The 20,731-nt window shown below is 43.9% G+C and overlaps 1 protein-coding gene and 1 long non-coding RNA gene across 2 annotated transcripts in view; one reads left to right on the top strand and one right to left on the bottom strand.

Moving 5' to 3' along the window:
* Positions 1 to 651: 651 nt before the first annotated feature.
* LOC102008088 overlaps positions 652 to 20,731 on the top strand; it is a 29,329-nt gene continuing 9,249 nt past the window's right edge. The window contains exons 1-4 of the long non-coding RNA XR_260315.2: positions 652 to 788; positions 12,543 to 12,895; positions 14,547 to 14,715; positions 17,124 to 17,296. This is a non-coding gene — a long non-coding RNA (uncharacterized LOC102008088). The remainder of the gene's footprint in view (positions 789 to 12,542; positions 12,896 to 14,546; positions 14,716 to 17,123; positions 17,297 to 20,731) is intronic.
* Otor (otoraplin) lies at positions 15,909 to 19,648 on the bottom strand. Its single transcript, XM_005380903.2, has 4 exons — positions 19,499 to 19,648; positions 19,026 to 19,165; positions 18,025 to 18,132; positions 15,909 to 16,899 (listed from the first exon to the last, which is right to left on the bottom strand). The coding sequence occupies exons 1-4, from the start codon at positions 19,617 to 19,619 to the stop codon at positions 16,876 to 16,878; spliced, it is 393 nt and encodes a 130-aa protein (XP_005380960.1). The 5' UTR covers positions 19,620 to 19,648; the 3' UTR covers positions 15,909 to 16,875.

The following is a 20,731-nucleotide window of genomic DNA, read 5'->3' as shown; positions in this document are numbered from 1 at the left end:
AACAAAAATAATTTACAGCCGCTACAACACCACTTGAACCACTTGTAAACTGTCTTCCTGGCCCCTGTGGATCCCTACAAACTAACTTTAACATTTTGTTTGTTTCTTTAGCACTTGCTGTGCAATTTGGAACAAAAGTTCCTGTCCATGTATTGTTTGTGATCCACAATTTACAGCGCATTTTAAAATACACCTTCTCTCAGCTGCAGCTCACAGGCAACCAGCCTCACTGAACATGTTGGAACTTGTCACTCGCTGTTGCTAAGGTTCCGTGGGCCACTTTTCCATAGTGAGGAGCCCTACCTTCCCAGTGGACGGCAGGCAGTGGCAGCATTCACCACATTTTCTGATCACACTGCCTGCGATGTTTTAACATTATCAGCCACTTTTCTAACCACTTTACCCATATGTCTTCATTTCTCACCCACAGTAAGATTCCCATGATCAGCATCAGCTTTTTCTTATAGATGAAGAAACAGACACAACAAGGTTAAGCAACTTCTGGGTGGAATTTGAACTGTAGAAATCTGATCCAGGGGTCTAGAACTTGTAATCCTCATTGCTATGCCAAGAAGATTCAGACAATAGCACCACTGACTGGGAGAAACAAAAGAGAAATCACACTGTCTGAAATAGAAGCTCAGTGAGGCAGAAAAGGGGCTGTGGTCACACCTGTCCACAAGGGATGCTGGGAAATGAATCGTGTTCCAGTTCTTTCAAAAGCAGACCCTGAAGTGGGGACTTGGGCACAGTGCTGATCCGGGAGATGACCCAGAATACAGAAGTGGGTGAGTAGAGATAGCCAGCTATGGGATGTTAGTTACTGAGCAGCTTGCTGCTCTGGGCACTGGGCTCAGTCTTGCAGGAATTCTCTGTGCTACTCCATCCAAAGAAGGGGCTGTTGTGGCCCTTATCCATCAACCTCCATCCTCCACTGGCCAAGGGCCGTCCCCAGGACATTGGGTCCTGCATGTCTATGTTGTGCGCAGCCTATTTTTCTGCAGCTCCAGAGAAGAAAGAAGAGACCGAGTGTGTACTTGCATAACAAACCTCCCTCCACGGGTGCAGTGAGGTGAAGGGAGCTGCAGGGGATGGTACGAAACATCACACATCTTTATTCAGGGTGGGCTGTGTACTGCTGAATTCTGGAGCTCACTGTCAGAGGAAGACAGAGTTAACAGATATAGGAAATCCGCTGGTGACCTTGGTCAAATACAGCTTCAATTTCTTCTCTAATTCTTTCTAAATACAGTGACTAACAGTGACTCTAAGCCAGTGTGTTGAAAGCTTGGGGCCAGAACCGCACGCAGTATTTCTGCCAATCACGCCTACAGGAGGTTTTGTGGGTGGAGGCTTCACTGACCAGAACTTTGCCTTTGCATCTTCAAGTACACCACAAATGCACTGGGCAGACACTGTCTCTTCGGCTTCTTTCTGTCACAAACAACATCTAAGCAGCTCTTACAAATGCTATACTGAGAAGTGGGGGAGAGGAGTTAGCTATTGCTGCATAACAAACCTCTCCTAAATTTTATAATTAAACGCAACATTTATTTTGCCATGAACTTGCAAATCGGGACAGCTCAGCTCTGCTCCATGCAGAGTAGATGCGGGTAGTCAAGGGTTGGGAGCTGGAATCACCCACCCTAAGCTGCTCTTGTTGCATATCTGCTGCTGATGACATCGATGATGGGTGGCCAGTGCTGGCTGTCAGCCGGCCACTAGTGAGGGATGGAGTAGAGCCCAGCTTTTAACAGAGAAGGACAGCCTGTGCTCGTTGTAGGCTCAGCATGTGGTTTCTGTGATCATCTTTGAAAAATGCGATCTCCTGTAGAGGGCATGAGAGCGAGATAGATTGTCCCTACCAACTACGCATGTCTCCGCGCATGCATATGTGTGTGTATGTGTGTGTGCATGCATGTGTGCATGTGTGTTAATTGCAACTCTCCTCTACCCTGTATCCATGAGCTCCTGCTGCCTATGATCTGACTTGAAGACCCCTTATCTCTCCATATCCCAGGCTTGGGACACCCTGGGAGGCGTCGGGCTTTATTTAGTACTTTTTAATGAAATCTGCAGAGCCTTGAGGGTTATAAATCATGTGCTGGGAGTTTGGGCTTGTGCTTAATGGCAAAGCTAAGACAAAATACTTCCCTCTCGGGTTTGCAGCAAGTTATTAACTTCCATTAGAAATATGACCACTCAGCAGTTTCCCAAGTTTTCTCTCTAATAGCACTTTCATCTGTTAGTACACTTCGTGGGACACGCACACACACTCACACAAATACACGCTACCTTTTCTTTTTCTAAATGCGGAAATCTAAATTATCCTTCCCCAATTACCCTGCGGTACTGAGTCTGCTTCGTATGGTTCTCCCCTCCCCTCAAGGCATCTTGCTCAAACTTCTTTTCCTTAGATCCCAAACCCAGTTGTTACACATGTCAACTCAGCATGGGTCACACCTAGGGCACAGGCCTAGTGACAGACAGCAAGCTTATTATTTGGTCACAATAGCCAATTCAGACAAACCAGACTCTTATATGCTCGGCAAATGGTGACTCATCTGTCCTGTGGAAGGAGTACACAAATGAGTCCGGCTCCAGCCCAGGCCTGCAAACCAACCCTTTCATGAAGGACCAGTAGAACTGGACAAAGTGCAGGAAATATGTCTGAGCCATCAGCGCTTCCAAAACAGTGGGACCTTGGAGGAGCCAGATCCCAGAGAGAAGGAGAGGAGGCAAGCTCTGTCCTGCTGGAGGAGGAGAAGCAGATTTGAGAACATGGGCAGCAGCCGCTCCACAGGAAGCTGAGCCTGGGGCGCATGTGCTGTCCCTGAACTGACCCCATGGCTGTTAGAGGTCATGCTGTTCCCAGGGATGGGGCTTGTGAGGCAGCTGTGGCAGTGAAGCAACAGTGATTATTTAAGAACAAGTAGATGAGTTTGGCAAAGCTTTTACCACTGCTACCAACGCATTTGGAAGAACTAGATTACCTGCTACAAATCTCACAAAGCCAAACCATCCATCAAAAATCTTGCTGTGTCATGGTGATGGGGTCCTTTTAATGCTGTGTAAGACGTTCAAACAGGTTTCTCAGAGGGTTTGATTAAATCAGGTGGGAATGAGAAAAAGGGCTAAATTTGGAGAACGTACATAGCCAAGGGCTTTGGACAGAACCACAGCCTCTCTCCTCTTTATTCATTTGGTCATGGAGCAGGTAGTGTTGCCTGGAGGCTGCTCAAAGTAGGGGTGACCTCCTACATGCAGGACTTTAGGGAACTTGAGGAGCACCCCAAACCCAGACCCTGCCCCATTTCCCTGCCGGGCCCTGTGGCTCCTTCCCCTGGCAGATGGCTCTGTGTTCTCCTCCACGTGAGCCATTAGGAAATGTGACCTGGTGGAAATCAGGCCATGCGTGGCTCCTAGGGACACAGAGCTGCCTGCAGGGAGTGGGTGTCCTAAGGGAACAGGGACTTGGTTGAGTCTTGCTGGGAAGGAGGAAGTTGGGACATCCTTGTGCTTGCTAACTGTCCCCTAGTTTAAGCCAAAGCGTGCACCAATGAATGGCCAGTTTAATGGAACTCCTTCAATTATACATTTGCACTTAAAAATAACTGTGCTTCAGAACTGTTATGTAAATTTTTGAAACTTTGAAAGAAGCAAATATCCACTTAAAACCAATCTCTCTAGAATAAAAGAACCTCTATTGCAAGTTTTATTTTATCTTTCCCATTATATTTTAGTTTGACCTTTAAGTAAAGACCTTTCTTAACCTGACAGTGACTTTCTTCAGCTCTCTGGCTTGGGAACATGTTCCCTTTCTGTTAAGTTCTAAGGCATTAAGCAAATGTTTGCCTAACCTTTGCTTTGAGCATAATCTTGCCTTTTAATAAAGTACACCCGAAGGGCTGCACTACTAGTCTCTCACGGTTCAGAGTTATGTTCCAATCAGGAAGTGGAGGAGTTAAAGACTTGTCTTGTTTGAACAGCCAGCCCCGTGTGATGAGACTGAAAGCCATGGATGGCAAGGAATTAGAAGATTTGAATATGAACTAAGGACAAATCCTATTCCTTCCTCCTGCTCAGTGTGGGCTTGGAAGGGGCTCCGATCATAGACTGCTGGGAGTATTTGCCACTCTGCCATATGAGTAGCCTGGGTGAACCTAGACTGCTGGGAAGCGAAATCTTTGTTTCAACTTTTTTTCTTTTATTTGGGAGGGGTGGAATTGGGTGAGCAGGAAAATTGAGGGGAAAAATTCCAACCTTGCTGCCATGCTGTCTTCTACCACCTCTTCCCCAGTGCAGAAGGAATTGAAAATCTCACTGGTCAGATCTGAGCCACTCACTCTCCAAGTTCTACAGGCAGGTGTGGGTGATAAGGTTTAGAAGCCACATGGCGAGGTGGCCTCTTGCACCTTTGCATGCTAAGCCACTTCCCACACCCTGTTTTGCTTCCAGCTGCCTGGACAAGGCCCTCCTGCTGGAGACAGAGCCATCACAGCTTTGGTGTTGTTTCCTCAAGAAGCAAAGCCTGCAACAAGGGTCTTGGTACGAGAGATTTCTCTGGGAACTTCAGTAGAAGAGCAGGAAGCTGAGGCAGGAAAGAAAAGAAAAACCAGGGAATGGATATAAAAGATGTGGTATTTTTATACAGAGGTATTACTCAGCCATAAAGAAGGATAAATTAGAGACTTTTGTAGGTAAATGGATACAAGTTGAGACTATATTAATACCCTCAGGAGTCCTTAAGAAACCAGATGCACATGTGCAAACATTGTATTGTCTCCCTAGTGTGAGAAGCTGAGTGAATAAGATCCAAAATGTACAACAGATATTGTAAAATAGAAAGGAACTTCAAAAGAAAACAGAAAGTGGGATGGGGGAATGGAGAAAATAAGGAAGGGAAAAGCAAAGGGAAAAAAAATATATATATCATAGTTAAGACAGTTACACTACTAATTTGTCTTAGTTCATTGAAAAGAAATGTTTGTGCTAATATTGTTTGGAAAATTAAATGCTGATGTCTTGTACTCTAAGTAACTAATTTAAAGATAAAAATATGCAATGTATTAACCATTGTTACTCTGCTATTATCTTGTTTTGAAATTTTGTTTTATTTTTCTTTCCTTTTTAAAATAAAAAAAATTAAAAAAGAAGAGAAAGCCACTCCCTGGGTGTGATGTTTAGAAAGCCATCCCCAGGGGGAGCCTGGTGCTCATTGTCACTTGGAATCTCTGAGAGTCAGTGGAGACAACACACTTAGGGGGCATCCCCTCTGTGTGATACCCCAACTCCTGTCAATCATTGGCTAAGGACTCCTGAGGGTATTAATTCCCTGGCACTTGTGGATTGGCATAAAAAGTGCTATGGTTTATATTGCGGTGTCACCCAGAAGCCTTATGTACTCATAGTTGGGGCTTGACGCAGGTGAGTGGACTGTAGGGTGCTATGGCTGACCTGAGGTGAGAAGGTGCAGTGTGATTGGAAGAGGCTGTCACTGGGGCATGGCCTGGAAGCATTTATCACCCTCCCCTCACTCTCTCCTTCCTGGCAGCCATGCTGTGAGCAGCTCTCCTCTGCCAGGCCCCTCTGCCATGCTGTCCTGCCTTGAGGCCAGCCGGCTATGGACTGAAATATTATCCACAATAAACCTCTGCTTCCTTAAGTGGTGAGTGCTAGGTATTTTGTCTAAGCAAAACGCAAAGTGACTAAAACATAAGGGGAAACTACAGCGACACTATCTGCCCAGGCAAGGGTGCAGGTGGTATGGACCACGGGTCAGTGGCACCTAACCTTCTTTCTCTTTGACCTTTCTTTCCCTGTGTGGTCAAGAGGATCAGCTACCGGGCTGCAGGCCTAGTTGAATCCGTTCCATGAACCAGGTAGCCTAGATCTGAGGGAGTTGGATGTCGGAAGTCTCAGTAGACTTCCAGTCTGAGCCACATTCTCCAGTACAGCCTGTGCTCCGGAAGCCCTGTATCTTGGATGTTTATGGTGATTTGAGGTTGTGTTTTGCAAGACACTTTGTTCTTTCCTTCCTGGATGTCCCTTTCTTTTCACATTTCAGGAGGAGAGATGGCCCAGGAGTACAGGATGTGGAAGACCCTCACCTGCCTTCCAGCCCCTAGAGTCTATTTTAGCCATCTCTTCTTTCCCTGTTTCTCAGGGTTCATTCTGAAAAACTCAACCCAACATCACATGAGAGTGAGAGGTTTTATTTCTTTTGAATTTAAATTCAATAGAAACTTCAAAAAAATCACACAAGCCTTATTTAACTATGAACAGTAACAATGTGGATTAGATCAAAAAACTGACTTCAGGTTTCATTCCAAGTCTATGTCCACAGATGAGAAAAAAGTAACACATTTCAGATGAGCCATTAGGCCTCCAATTACATATCTCGTTTAAACCCACAATCCTGACAGATGAGAACCGATTATCTTTCTCCCCTTGTCTGAATTGAATAATATGGTACGAAGTACATTGCACATCTAGTTATTAATGTTTAAATGAATTCCTTCTCCATGAATTGAGAAACGTCAACATTGGGCTCAGTGTGCGGTGTTTAAATTTTCATTGTATCCAGAAATGCCCAGAGACTTTATACAGAGAATGGTGTGCCTGGGAAACTCTCTCCAGAAAGGTTAAATTGGATGACAATAGCAAAGACGGGAAATAAAAGACAACAGAGATTCCCCGGAGGGCTGAGACAGCTGGTGCTATACAGTTGAACAATGCATACATTACAGGGGGGTAAGGAAGTGCTATTTTTATTTGAAAAATAATAGAACATTGTAATCATCTCCAGGATGGAGCGGTAAAGGGAGGAGGACATGATAGCTGTCTGAAAAGCAATTAAGCCGTCTCAGAGAGGAGATGGAAAAAGACCCCGGATGTAATGCAGAGCCCCCTTCCGACCCCATCATACACCAGCGCATCACGAGCCCGGCGCCCTCCTGTAGCGGCTGATGGGAGCATTTGGCAAAATGTTAAATTGAGGGCAAGGCTGTGCACAGCGAGGGCATGAAGCATATAAAATAATAGAGAAAGGACGTAAGGGAAGGCTTGTAAGCAGTGGATTGCAGGCTGCGGTTCTATCTCCATGTGGACAGCCTGGCTGGTGTGCTGGTGCACACGGCAGAATGAGCTGCAGAGACTTATTTTTCAGGTACCAGCTCTACCTAATGGCTCGTTACAAAACAAATACTCTCCAGATTGGACTTGGAAAACAAACACCCAGCCAGATAATTGTTTAGGCCTTCCTACCATTTGTCATTCTTTCAGACGTCACCTGATGTTTAATGTCACTTCTTGGAGTATGGCGTCTCAGCCGCAGCACCATTCACCTTCCGCTGTGGAGTAGCCTGGGTGAGGGGCCCTGTTCTGCACTGTCGGGAGTTTTGCAGCACCCCCCAGGCCTCAGCTCACTCCATGCCCATAAGATATGTCTCTGTTCCCTGCCAAATGTCCCTGGCGGGAACATTGTTGTGGGGAATGGTCAAAGTCACCACTAATCAAGACCCCTCCTGCTAGATGAAGTGAAAACTCAGAGGAGTGTTTTATTAATCATTTCCCCTCCATGTGTTGTGGACAGGTTGTGGGTGGTAAGGCCGAACTGTCTGGCTCCTACAAGTCACAGAGTGATGTGGGACACTAATTGATGCTATGCCTTTCGGCCACCCTATGGCACCCCCAGAGGGAGCTAAGGGTCGTGTTAATTGTTTTCTAGACAAGTTTCTATTCTCTGAGTGCAAGGTGCTAGTGCTGCTTTTCTATAAATGAATTAAATCAACGAAAACAAATTATAAACTCTGCAGGGCTTCGTATCAAAAGCAAACATGCAAAATAGATCTGAAAGTGAAATGTTAGCTTTCCCCTAACATGAAAGTTTTCTGTTTAGTTAAATCTGTTAGAAGTCAAGCAAGAGAGGCATGTTAATATCCCTATCTATGCTGAGTGGCAAGCAGATTTTGAGAAAGTGTGAGTTGGGACCGCGGTAGTATAGAGAGGCTGCTCTGAGAGAATTCCACAGGCTGCTACAGAAGCAGTTGCTTTAGAATCCAGTCTCTGTGCGCCAGACCCTATCTGACCACCTGAGGGCACTCTTGTCCCGTCAAAGCTTCCCATACCTGCTGTGCCTGTCAGAAAGTTTCAGACGGGTTTACAGAAGCAAACCAGAGGCCAGATTAGCCTCTGTACCCACACAGGCTGGCAGGGATTTGTGCGTTTTCAGAGATTACGCGAGAATGAAATGAAACGAAATAAAAAGCAACTGTCCAAAACCAGCGACAGCAAGAAAAGTTAGTGTGACACCCAACTGCCCTCAAACGCCATTTTGGTATCTCCACATTCCCCTGGGAATCTGTGTGTTTTGTTTCCCACCTCCAGCATCCACAACCTACTCAGGACCACTTTGTCTTTATGCAGAGTTTCCTGGGATGATACTTTCCCACCGCAGCCTTGGTCAATGACATCTTAGTCCACTTGCTGCCACTAGAGCAAGATGCCTGAGACTCAGCAATTTGTAAAGAACAGAGAGGTTGACTTACTTCACAGTTCTGGAAGCTGAGAGGTCCAAGAGCCTGGTTCTGGCACCTGGTGTGGGCCTTCTTGCATTAGGCAAAGGGCATTACTCAGAAAGACAGAGCAAGGGTGCTAGAGAGAGCACACATAACAAAGACTAGCATGACGAAGCCACTGTGGAGACATAGCCTGCAATAATCCTTGAATGCATTAATCCATAAATGGCAGAGTCCTCATGGCCCAACCCCCTCCCAGTTATCCCCATTAACATATGACTTTGTGGGTTCATTTCCTACCATATAAAATTTGAGAGACACATTCGGACCAAAGCAAAGCCTGGCAGGCCAGATCGAAACTCAGATTTCTCAGCTTTTGGTCTAAGGGTCTAAGATATGAATTACCACACTCCAAAGTGCCCTGAAATGCCAGTTTGCCCTGGCTCCTTCCCCTTCCCTCCCCCTTTTTCCCTCTTTCTTTAACCTTTTCCCCTTGGAAGTCACTCTTGGAGAAATCACCATGTTAGTGTGCTTTCCATTTTTGTGGCAAGATACCCCCCCCCCAAAAAAAAATCACCTTAAATCAAAAAAGACTTATTTCTGGCTCACAGTTCTAGAGGTGTCAGTCCATGGTCCCTTGGTTCTGTTTTTTCTGTGGCTGTACTGAGGCAGAACGTCATGGTGGGAGGTATGTGGCAAAGCAAAGCTGCTCTCTTCGTCGAGGCAGGGAAAAAGAGTGGGGAGGAAGAAGGATCTAAGCACAAAATATACCCTTTAAAGGCACTCCCCCATGACCTACTTCCTCTACCTAGCCCCCACTTCCTGAAATTTTCACCACCTGTCAGTAGCTCATTTAGCTATGAATCCACCAGTGGCCTAGCCCATTGATAAGGTTAGAGCCCCTGTGATCCAATCACCTTCCAGAGAGCCCAACTCTGAGCACCACTGTAATGGGGATGGACCCGTTGACACATGGGCTCTAGGAAGACATTTTAGATCCACGCCCTAACAGTCACTGTGCATAAATCCCCACCTCCGGTCTGCATCTGGGAGCCAGATCAATAACACTGATTCACTGTTGGTGCTCACAAATGTTGATTTCATTCCCCATGACCCTCTGCCAGGTTGCTAGAGTTAACAATGGGATTTGGGAACCCATCTCACCTAGAGCAATGCCAGTGGCCCCCAACCTTTTCCTACAAGACAGTCCAGCATGCAGCAGATTCACGGGGCCTCTCTGCTGTCTGCTGTCCACTGAGCATTGGCTCAAATCAGCTCCCAGAAATCAACGTGACACCTTGTGGTACTCAGGAGCCAAAGCTTAGGCTTTGTCTGCTGATCCCTTTGTGGTGGCACTACAGTGTAAGTGAAAGTCCAGGGAAAGATCTAGAAGCTAATTTCTAGTAGTTCCTTAAATCAGTTTGGAGTCATGAGGCAGGGAAAGCTAAGGAACCAGAAGTGAGATGACAAACCATGAGTGGTGAGGGAGAGTCCGGCAAGAGGGCTGGATGGGTGCCCAGAGGCCATGACTCAAGGATTCTGTATTTGGTTGGTAGAAATCTAAAAGTTGGTATTGACACCCTTCTTTTTTTTCCAGGCTGACACTGCTTCACTCAAACAAATTAACATTCCCATGTTGACCAATTCATTTGGCTGGATAAATTCACAAGCTGAAGCAAACAGGAGGCAGATAAGGAAAGCTCACAGGGAGGAGGCAGGAGAGGTGGTGAGATAGTTAGCAGAACCACCTCATCTTTTACCCTCCAAGGTGCTGACTTCAGCGTGGTATGCGCTCGGGAAAAATGATTAAAACAATTGCTCACGGCTGACAGAAAAGTAATTTCTCCTTAGAAAAATATTTAAATCAGGAGTTGGGGAGCAATCTCTGTCTTAGTTAATAATGGGCAAGATTATATAGAGGGTCAATTATATAAAGCCTATGGATCGATAGATCATTTTCCTGATTAAATCGCTGATACACCCTGGTGTTTGTAGGTGATTCTGCTCAGAAGACATTGGAGGGCCTGAAGTTGTGTTTCAAGGGTAGAACAAGAAGTATTTGAAGCAGAAGCCATTTCTTTTGCTTATTTTGTTTTCACCATTTCCAAATAGATGAAGGTGATTGTTGAAGAAATGAGTGTCTTCCTGTTGCTTGCTCCTATTTCTTCTCTCCACTCAGAACTAAAGGGCTCACCCCCTCCAGACTGATTTAAATATATGAGTGAACATATTTACTGGTATTTCCCTGTGTTGAATTGGATCCATGAGGGCACACATGTCTCCTCAGCCAGTAAACACGAGAAGCAATAAAGGACCACATTTATCTCAGGTCAGGAGCAGGGGATGCTAATGAGAAAGACGCTCTTAACAATTACCTTCCTTCCAGGCTTATGAAATGCGCCAGGGTTTTCTAAATCTTTACTGCTGGATTTAGTCACTGCTCCTTGTGAGCAAGGAACTAGGTCACCTGTGACTCAGCTACGTTTCTGATAGACTGTGCCTTCTTGGAGGCAGTTTGGGAGTGGGAGGTGGGATGAGGGGACCCGCGATCACCCGGATGTTTCTCGGAGAGGTCGACTTTCACGGCTAATTCCGACAGCGCCTTCAGCTGCTCCATAGCCCTGGACCAACACACACAGCAAGTCTGGAAAAGCCTTGCTAGGTCTGGTTTAGAAAGGACCTTATGGATTTATAGGAACCTAAAGAACAGGTCTGTATTCTCCACACCTCATGAGGATTATGACTTCTGATTCTCTCATACAGCTTTGCATAAAGCAAAAACACCAGTCCTGACCACTTGCCCCTCAAACTGGAGGTATAGCATTGAACAAAAAGCAACGCTAATGGCTAGAGCAGTAGTATGCAGCCCAGTTATCAGGAATGATCACCCAATGCTGTCAGCAGATGACCCAGCCCTGCCTTGAGCTGCCCTTTCTTGCCATTTGGTGAATGTTTTTTTCCCAGGAAGAAACCAGAAAACAGAGTTCAAAACCCAGTAACTTGAAAATGAAGAATTCTACAGATCTACAGACCCATTATTTAGGTCAGTGTCAATAGCTTCTGCAGGATTACAGAGGTTTTACTGCAAAGGACCCCCGCCACTTCCTTGAGAGTTATCCCAAGGACAAGCACTCAAAGTGTGGCTGAAGTCAAGGGAAGTCACTGTTGGGTGGCTGTGGAACAGCAGGATGAGTTAGGGGCCACCTGCTGTTCACAGTTACTCAAGAATCTGGGAGGGTGTGAGCCATAAGGGCTTACAGCAGGAACGTAAGGGAGCCTCGGAGGGACAGGGCCCTCCTAACAGGAAACCTGGCTTGTTCTCTTTTGCTTAGACTTTTAAACATATCTTTTTGGCAGAGCATCAGCCACCTCCTGATAATGAAGGCAAAGAAGATGTATCACAGCAGCTTTTGTAAAAATATTTATCGGGCTTGAGTATGCGTGTGTGTGTCTGTGCACGCACGTGCTTGTGTATGCTCATGTTTGCATCACTGTACTGAGAAAGTGCCTTACAGACAAGGCGCCCAGACAAAGCTAGGGAGAAAATCATGAAGCACAGGTGCTCAAGAGATACTTTTAATTCACTTCAAAAAACTGTAGCTCTTCCATTCAGAAATGTTCTAAAGCCCTCTGAGTTTTAATTTAATTTCACTGTAGTTCACTGCACACGTGCTGTGTATCATGCACTGTTGGGTGATTTGATGCGCAGCATCTCATTTCATTTTACCCTCATAATTATGCCCAGTGTTACCATCCCCACTTTGTAGATGAACTGGGAAGCAAGAGGATGGTCACACAAACAACACAGCCTGAGTCATTCTTCCTCACTCATGGTGTGGAACAGTGACAAAGGGTCAAGACCAACTGTGGTCACCATGACCTGTACTCTCCTGGCTTAGACATGATGCCAGAGATGAGAATGGTCCCACACCAGGGCACACTTTTCTGGAGGGGTGGAATCTGCTGATCTCAGTCTTCAGGTGAATGCCCACAGCAGCCCATGGAGCTGTCCTGTCTTTCTAGGGGTCTCTTGGGCCATCTGTGCTTTCGGTCTCATATAAGACAACAGCCAATGAAGTTCTAAGAGTTTGAGCAGACATTGGATGGAGAGAGAAGAGGGACAATACCACCCGGCAGTCACAGCAAGTGACTAGCTGTGGACACTCCAGGAGCTCACACTCTGCAGGGACACTCCCTCTGTGAGGCTGGTTTCCCCAGGGGTGCTGCTGTTTACCCCTTGCTAGGATGGACACGCGCACCTGAAACAGTCCCACTTTGCTGAGAAGACTGGGGTTGTTTCACATGCTCACAGAGAAGTGAATTCTACACAGCTTCAGTATGCTGGGCCTTGAAGGTGTGGCCTCACTGACTCTCAGGTATGTTGGTATTCATAAAGCACTGTGGGTAGAACTGAGTCTTGGAATCCAGATCATGTTTATACCACATCACCACATTGCTAGTGGAATGATTTTTGGAATATGTCAGATAATTTCAGGCGATCCTAAAACAAAATAAATTCACAAAGTTTTATGAAGTCCAGAAATGTTACATATGTCTTTTATTTAGAAATTCAAGATGATCTGAGTCAATAACTGTGACTTTTATCTGTGCAATGCCTAGCAGGTTGTAGCAGCAGCTCATTGAGAGATGCCTATTTTCTGTGCAGCCCTAGCAGGTCCAGTGATAGTGGCTGCTACTTAACTATCCAGACCGTGTAAACATATTTATATTTAATTCTCAAAACCTAGAACAGGTGGTGGTGTTGATCCTATATACACTCAGGAATACTGAGGTGTAATGAGGCTAGAACCTTGCTCAAGGGCACAGCTGAGAAACAGCAGCTCACATTACTTCAAAGCTCCATAACACTGGGTTCTTTTATCATCACCTGACTATTCTGAGCCATCACCAAAACTACCTAGCACACTTCCCTCAAACCTGATGTCATTTTATTGCCTACAAGCAAGTGTGATTCTCCAACTCCCCTAGCATTGGGTCCATTTCTCTGCTTATAAGGTGTGATAAAAAATTACAATGAATATTTAAATTAAAGATTTAAGGCAGGCATGGTGGTGGATGCCTATAACTCCAGCACTTGGGAGGCTGAGGCAGGAAGAATACTTTGAGTTGGAGACCAGCATAGGCTACATAGTGAGTTCAAGCCAGTCTGAACTACAGAGTCAGACCCTGTCTCAAAAAAAGTGTAAGAATTGTTACAGTGAGAGACTCATTATCATCAATTTCCCTCAAAATCCTCTACCTTGCTTCAAACACACTTATCCCATCATTCACGCTAATTTCTGAAGCCATTCGGGAAGTCCTCTGTAGTGTCTATGAGTGAAGGCTGCCGTGTGCCATCCAGCGGAAAGACAGGCTTGTAAGAACTTCCCTGTGTGTCCTCATCCATCTTATCCACCAGGTCTGGCACTGTGAGACTTGTGTCTCTTCCTCAAAGTCAAAATGACCATGAAAAGTCAACATTTTGGATCAGTGCAAGCCACTGAGGCAGTCATGATGGGGCAACTAAAGTCACTCACAAAAGAGGACTTTGGAGCTGTTTCAGAGAGCAGCAAGAAAGATGGGACAGAGCAGGAAATGGTGACACATGCTTGTAATTCCAGCACTCGGGAGGCTGAGGCAGGAAGATTGCCTTGAGTTCGAGGCCAGCCTGAATTACATAGTGAGACCCTTTGTCAAAAAAAAAAAAAAAAAAAAAAAAAGAACGATGGGATAAGTGTGTTTTGAAGCGAGGGAGTGTATTTTGAGGAGAATTAGTGGCACTGTGTCTTTTACTGTAATAATTTTTCAACTGAAACACTCAGTGCATGTTCTGATCATGCCTCCTACCTCACCCTGCACCAGTAAGTTCTTGAGAGAGCTCTGCTATAGGCAAAGCCCGTCACTTATCCTCAGATAGCTCCTGAAACCTGCCCACAAGCACTGCCATGCACTGTTTTTGCTTCCACAGGTAGAAGTTCATTCTTTGATATCAGAGATAGAGGATTAAATCTCTTTTTTCTCTCCCAGGGGGAGGCAGTACAAGCTGCATCATAAAGCTTACACACTTCACAAACGGAATTAACTATCTCCTAGATTAAAGAGGAGTGGCAGCAGCTCCCCTGCTCTGCTTAATGTTGTCTAATCAATCTTTGGTCATCTGAAGGGCGGCAAGATCAGAGGCATAAAACCGGGAATGGTGAGTGGGGATCTTGAAGCTTCACACTGTATCTTGGCTGAAAGGGAACGAGCTGAGGTAGCTGAGAGTCTCTAGGAGGGAGCTGGGCCACAGGTACTCCATAGCCAGGCTATACACAGCATGAGACTTGGGCAGCAGAACAGCATGGCACATAGCTTGGAGTGTCAAGGAAGCCTACAAACACACAGGTCACAGATTTAGGGTTTTATTGGGAAGTGATTTTTTTAATGTCATCAGTTGACAACCTCTTATAGGTAATAAAATGCCAAGATTTCTCAACTGGTGAGGGTCTCAGAAGGGCTCATTGCCCCAAACCCTCACTCCACCACTGCTCAGCCCCCTTTCCCACAGGCCAGCGAGTGACTACAATATGATGCAGCACATAGGGTCCAGAACCTAGAAATCCTGCAGTACCTTTGGCCTCATCTCCCAGGTTATCTACTTTGTTGCTTTTTTAATCTTTAAAATCAGAAGTGGAGCTAAAATCCATCTCTCTCCTGTGCCAGGAATCCCCTGGAGACCTTGCTGAAAGCAGGTTCTGACTCAGGTCTATGGTGGCCTGAGATTCTGCAGCCTATCCAGCTCCCCAGGATACACTTGGCACTGACAGCCCTGCCTTCATTTTATTTTAATGCAAATTGACTCCCAGAGAATCAAACCAATCTGTGATCAGCTGTTCCTGGATGGACTGGGTCTGGTTCGTAGGAGCTGACTGGGAAGGGAAGGTGGGACTTCAGCCGCAGAGCCCAAGCATGGGTTAAGGCTAGGTCCTCAGGTCACTCAGGTGGGCCGTAAGGGTGTTTGGTGTCTCATGGGGTGACAGAGCATCTACACTGGGGGAGACCAACAAGGAAGAAACAGAAGCAGGACAAATACCATCCAACTTAATTTTTTGTTGCTATCTGGAACCTTTTTATGGAATAAAGTGAGCTGGAGTCAAAGTAACTGGCACTTTTGGATCTGGTTTGTTTTGGGTACTATTTTACTCATCTGGCTTCCATAAAAACTTGGTAAAACAATATTCACCCAAAGTCACAGTGGATACAAGTGAAAAATGACACTGCCCAAGTGTCTGACTTGCCAGGGGGGTCTTTTCTGCTTCCCTCTTCACACTGAAACCAAAAGCAAATCCCATCCCCCAGCCCCCAAGCTGTTAAAAATGTCAGGTGAAAAAGAAAAACTCAGAAATTGTGACTTTTTAGCACAGTACAGGTGTTTTAATTTCATGTAAACAAACAAAAACTCACGAGTACACCAAAAGAATGACATTAATAATACACAATCGATGCAGATTTCCAGTTAAATAGAGAAAAATTCATGGGCCCACCGGGATCTCAAAACCTGCACTTTCTCATCAGATTTATTGCTACCAGTACATCACACCTGCTGAGAGAAAATTTTCATAGAAAGAAGAAAGTAAAAGTTGAGATAGAAGTGGAGCAAAAAAGCCACAGACTTTTGATGACTTGAAGTTTGAACAACATCCAATGAGGGTTCATATTGAAAGGAGCTTAATTCATTACATGCTTATTTAATGAGGGGGCATGTTGATTGTTTAGAAGCAAAATCTTTCAATTGAAAGAATTTGTGAAATTTTTTAAAAAGAGAAATTCAAAGCCATAGTCACATCATTTATGCGTCTAAAAAACTGGTTTATTTTAATTCATAAGAGCTTCAAATTCAAATTTCAAATGTTAAACAGTAATAAAAACTACTAGAATTCTCCTTAATGAGCCAGCCCTTAACTTAGGTACATATCACTAAAAAACATTACTCCTAGAGATAAGATTTCTGACCTACCATGTAAGTATATGGAGAGTCAAAGATCTGCAAAGAATCAGTAGGTAGAAATAACTGTAATAAACCATCTTCTGTGCATATCCTCAAAGCAGAGAAAGATTCTTTAGGCTGAAAAATAACTTTGGTTTTAATTCACTTGTGTAAGCCAAATACCATCTTGCTCCAGCTGTGGAAAGACCAAGCCAGTAGAAAAAAAAGTTGAAAATCATCTTCCTACTCCCTCCAGCCCCCAGCTCCAGTTCTCCTCTAGTGTAACAAGCTCTTTTCAAAAAGCCAGAAAATAGATAAGTGCACTTTTGGCTGTTGTGGTTTTGTGTTTCTTCATTTTTGGTGTTTTCCTTTTACTTGCAGTTTAATTTCTTATTCACAGAAGAAGTCAATATCCTGAAGGAAAAAACAAAAGATGAAAAAGGATTGAACTAAGCAGTCTGGGCCAGAAAATAGCTGTAAATTCTTTATTTAAAATCACATTTAATAAAACAGAAAATTGGATTTAAAAATAAGTCAAGGTTGAACCTCAAAGAATATAAAATAATTATCACTTGAAGTAAAAAACTACTTAAAATGAAGGTCCTCAGATAAACTTTTAATTTCTGGTTATTTGACAGATCAAGCTCCATGCTCAGAAGCAATGACAAGCGAGCTGGATGTGTGTAGGCTGCGCGCTGTGTGAAGCTCAGTAATTAGCTTCCGGAGAATCACTTCAAAACAACCACCTTGCAAAGCAGCTCAGAGAAGATCTTTTATTTTTGCCAGGAGTTTACAGGACCCCAGGGCATTAGTAAGAAGATGATTTTATTTCATATATAAGTAGAAAAAAAAATAAGGCACAAAAATAAGGCAAAGCTTTTTCTAGAGTGTTTTGATCTTATCAAAAACAAGTGCTAATTTCCCCCCAACTTATAGTCTTTAAATCTGTGCAAACTCTCTGTGTCGGTTCATACTAATTTGGTTTCTTTATTTATGACGTGGACTCCCTCCAGGATAACTCCAATGTAAAACAAAAGGAGTATACTTGAAATATACTTGAAGTGTACTTTCAAGTATTCTTGAAAACAACTGTATACTTGAAATTTGCTTTAAAACACACACTCTCTCTCTCTCCCGCTCTCTCTCTCTGTTGCACACACACACACTCTCACACACACACGCAAAACTCACTCTGTGTGGTGATAGATGTTAACAAGCTTGATTATGATAATCACTTCACAGTATATGTATATGTCAAAACATCAAATTGATTCCTACTAGGCAATTATAAACCCACTAAAATCGAAAAAGTAAAGCAAAGAAATGGAATATAAAGTGGATAATAAAGTCAAAGAAAAGGGGGCATATAGAGAAAGTGCACTAATCTTTCAATACTGATAACTGGTATAAATGTGTCCCCAAATCCCACTGCCTCAGGAAATTTGCTGTGGGAAGGTGGGCACTTGCTCTACACATCCCTTAAGTTGTATGGTGCTTTTGTCATGCCAGCTTGCATCCCCCAGGATCTGAGACACTTACCGTTGTGGGGACTTCCTTGGTGGCTTCCTGGTACACATGTTGCTCCTTGACCAAGCTGCTGGGGAAATAACCCACGATTCCCATCTCGGCCTGGTGATCACCATAAACCTGAGTGCCCAGGGGAGTACAAGTCAGTGCAAAGCTCACATGAGGGTCTCTCGAGAAAGTAAGAATTGCATAACTGCCAACACCTTCCCTTCGCTCTGTGTTCCAGGGGACTCTGGGCAGAATCTGAGCTTCTCTTCCGGCGACTAAATTAACCCATGGGAGCTACATGGCTATTTTCTTGTGGCCTGGTTTGACTGGTCTCATTACTTTAGAATTGCTTTCTTTTAGGCAATCTTGTGACTTGCCTGAAATTTCTTTAGGATCCATATAAAAGAAAGTCAGTAAAAATGCTTAAAAAGTAAATAGACACTTATTTTAAAGGATGTATTTTCTTCAGTTTTTAGCAATTTATATGAACAGATGCTAGCATTCAATGCAGTTTAATCCTTTTTTGATTTCTTTAGGACCTTTCTTTGGGTTGGTAAAGGCAGTAAACCAACCTGGCTTCATCCCTCTCCAGGGCCCACTCTATCTGTTTTAACTGAAGGAAGCAGATCTTTGGAATTAAAGATGCTGCTAAAATTTCCTAAAACAATACTGAAATTTAGATTGACTGCCAACATACATACCTTTCCCTTGGCAAACTTTCTACATATTTTTGAATGAGATTCAAATGCTAGGGCATGTGCAAGCCTCAAGATGTGTATAGCCCTTTTATTTCTTGCCAAAATATCACATTAATCCACCTCTGGCTTTGCTATGAAATAATCTTTATTTCTTTAAAATGTAGTAAAAGCAAATATACCTGAACTTTTGCATTTGCATTTACAATCTCTGTATTGTTCTTACCGGCTATTTTTAAACATTACAAAGGGTTGAGGATAGGAAACTGAAGAAAAGTTAAAAGCAGCATGTGTAAAGATGTGTGCATATTTTTAATAATCTCATCTTACACTGCCAGCCCAGAATTCTCCAGCTTCGTTTTCTTTTACCAGCTTTGAGTAAATGTAGATCTGCTGCCCTTTTTTAACGTTAATGAATCTGCAGTCTGGGGCATTGTAATCTTCTTGGGCTCTAGCCAGAGAAATAGTATCTGGAAGATAAAAAAATAATAATAAATTGAAGTGACTATATTTCATACCAGTAAAAAGGCAAAGCATAAGAAAACTAGGAAGTCAGAGTGACTAATACCACCCAGGGTGCAGCTGGAGTTCAATTCAAGAAGAATTAGAGCCAAAATGCTACAGCAATGAAGAAGTGAATTCTCCACTGTCAGATACCAAACTTACAGACCACGAAACCCCATGCTGATAAAATACATATCAGAGAAGATTCACTTCAAAGTACAATTCAGTTCTATGCTGTTAGTGGATCTCTTTTCAGTTATATAATAGAAAGATAATGAAAAGCATAAAAAACTCCTTACAGACACACTCGTCATCGGCACATAGCTTCTTGGAAGCAAGTCTATCCATAAATACTCCGTGCCCTGAACATACACCCGTGAGACCCAGGAGAAAAAGCAACAATATTCTCGCCATTTTCATTCTTGCTGTTCTGACTGGCACTCTTTGACTGGAAGTGGGGACTGAGTGCAGTGGTTCCTGCCTTTTATGTGAAAGCCAGACCTCTGGGTAAACAGCCCTGACCAATGGGAAGGGTCCACTGCCCCTGCTTTCATCAGTGGGCTCCCAGACTCCGGGGGCTCCTTAGTATTGGATTTCCCAGAGACAGCCAAACTCTATGTCTTTTGCACACAAATGATACCCATAGTGGTGCATCTGGTAAGGCTAAATTAACTGTAGTTAAAAAAGAAAAATGCACGACATTCTGCTTTCAAAAATGATTTCAAACTCATCCTTTCCTTGACATGTGGCCGGAAATGGAAGATTTAAATTCCCAATTCTCATTTGCCGGTGATGAGTGGAAAGAGCAAAGGACCACAGTCCTTCTGGGTGACCTTTGTGTTGGTGGTCAAGAAAAGGCATTGGGCAATTTTGGGCCTCAATTTCCTTGTCTATAATGAAAGTATTGAATAAAACAAGCCTCCAATCAGAAGGACATTGCTGAGAAATTTGAACCATTTTTTAATTTCTAAATTTCACCCTCATATTCTTTCAATTTAAGAGCAGAGACGTGCTAATTTCAGAAATCTGTTGCACATGTGAGATCTGTACCTGTAGTACTAATCATTTTGATTTAAGAAGTCTAATTAACAAACACATGAGTTTACATAATAAGCAAAGGATTCTTATGAATACAAATTCTTTGCGAAAGGAATTTTTGAAGTTATGCTGGTCCAGGACCAGTGGTAGATTATAATATACTAGTTGGTGGCACATTTTTACCCCACCAATGGAGAAAGAAAAATAGGGGTGGGTTGGGAAGAATGGGTCAAATCCTTTCTTTACCTCTGTGTTGGTTAGTTTTCCATCGCTATGACAGATACTTGCACAGGGAAAGTTATTCATGGATTTGGAAGGTTCAGTCCACAGTCAGTTAGTTCCACTACTTATGCCCATAGTGAGCACATCATGGTGGGAGTGTGCAGTGGAGGAAACCTGCTTACCTCATGCGTGGGAAGCAGAGGAGGAGGAAGACAAGGAGGAGGAGGAGAAAGGGACCAGGCAGAGTCCTGAAGTCCCTGGCCAGGGCACAC

Source organism: Chinchilla lanigera, unplaced genomic scaffold (assembly GCF_000276665.1).
Source record: "Chinchilla lanigera isolate Chin_1 unplaced genomic scaffold, ChiLan1.0 scaffold00014, whole genome shotgun sequence".
NCBI lineage: Eukaryota > Metazoa > Chordata > Mammalia > Rodentia > Chinchillidae > Chinchilla > Chinchilla lanigera.
The sequence above is the reverse complement of the archived record's forward strand: the minus strand, read 5'-3'. Positions and strand labels throughout refer to the sequence as shown.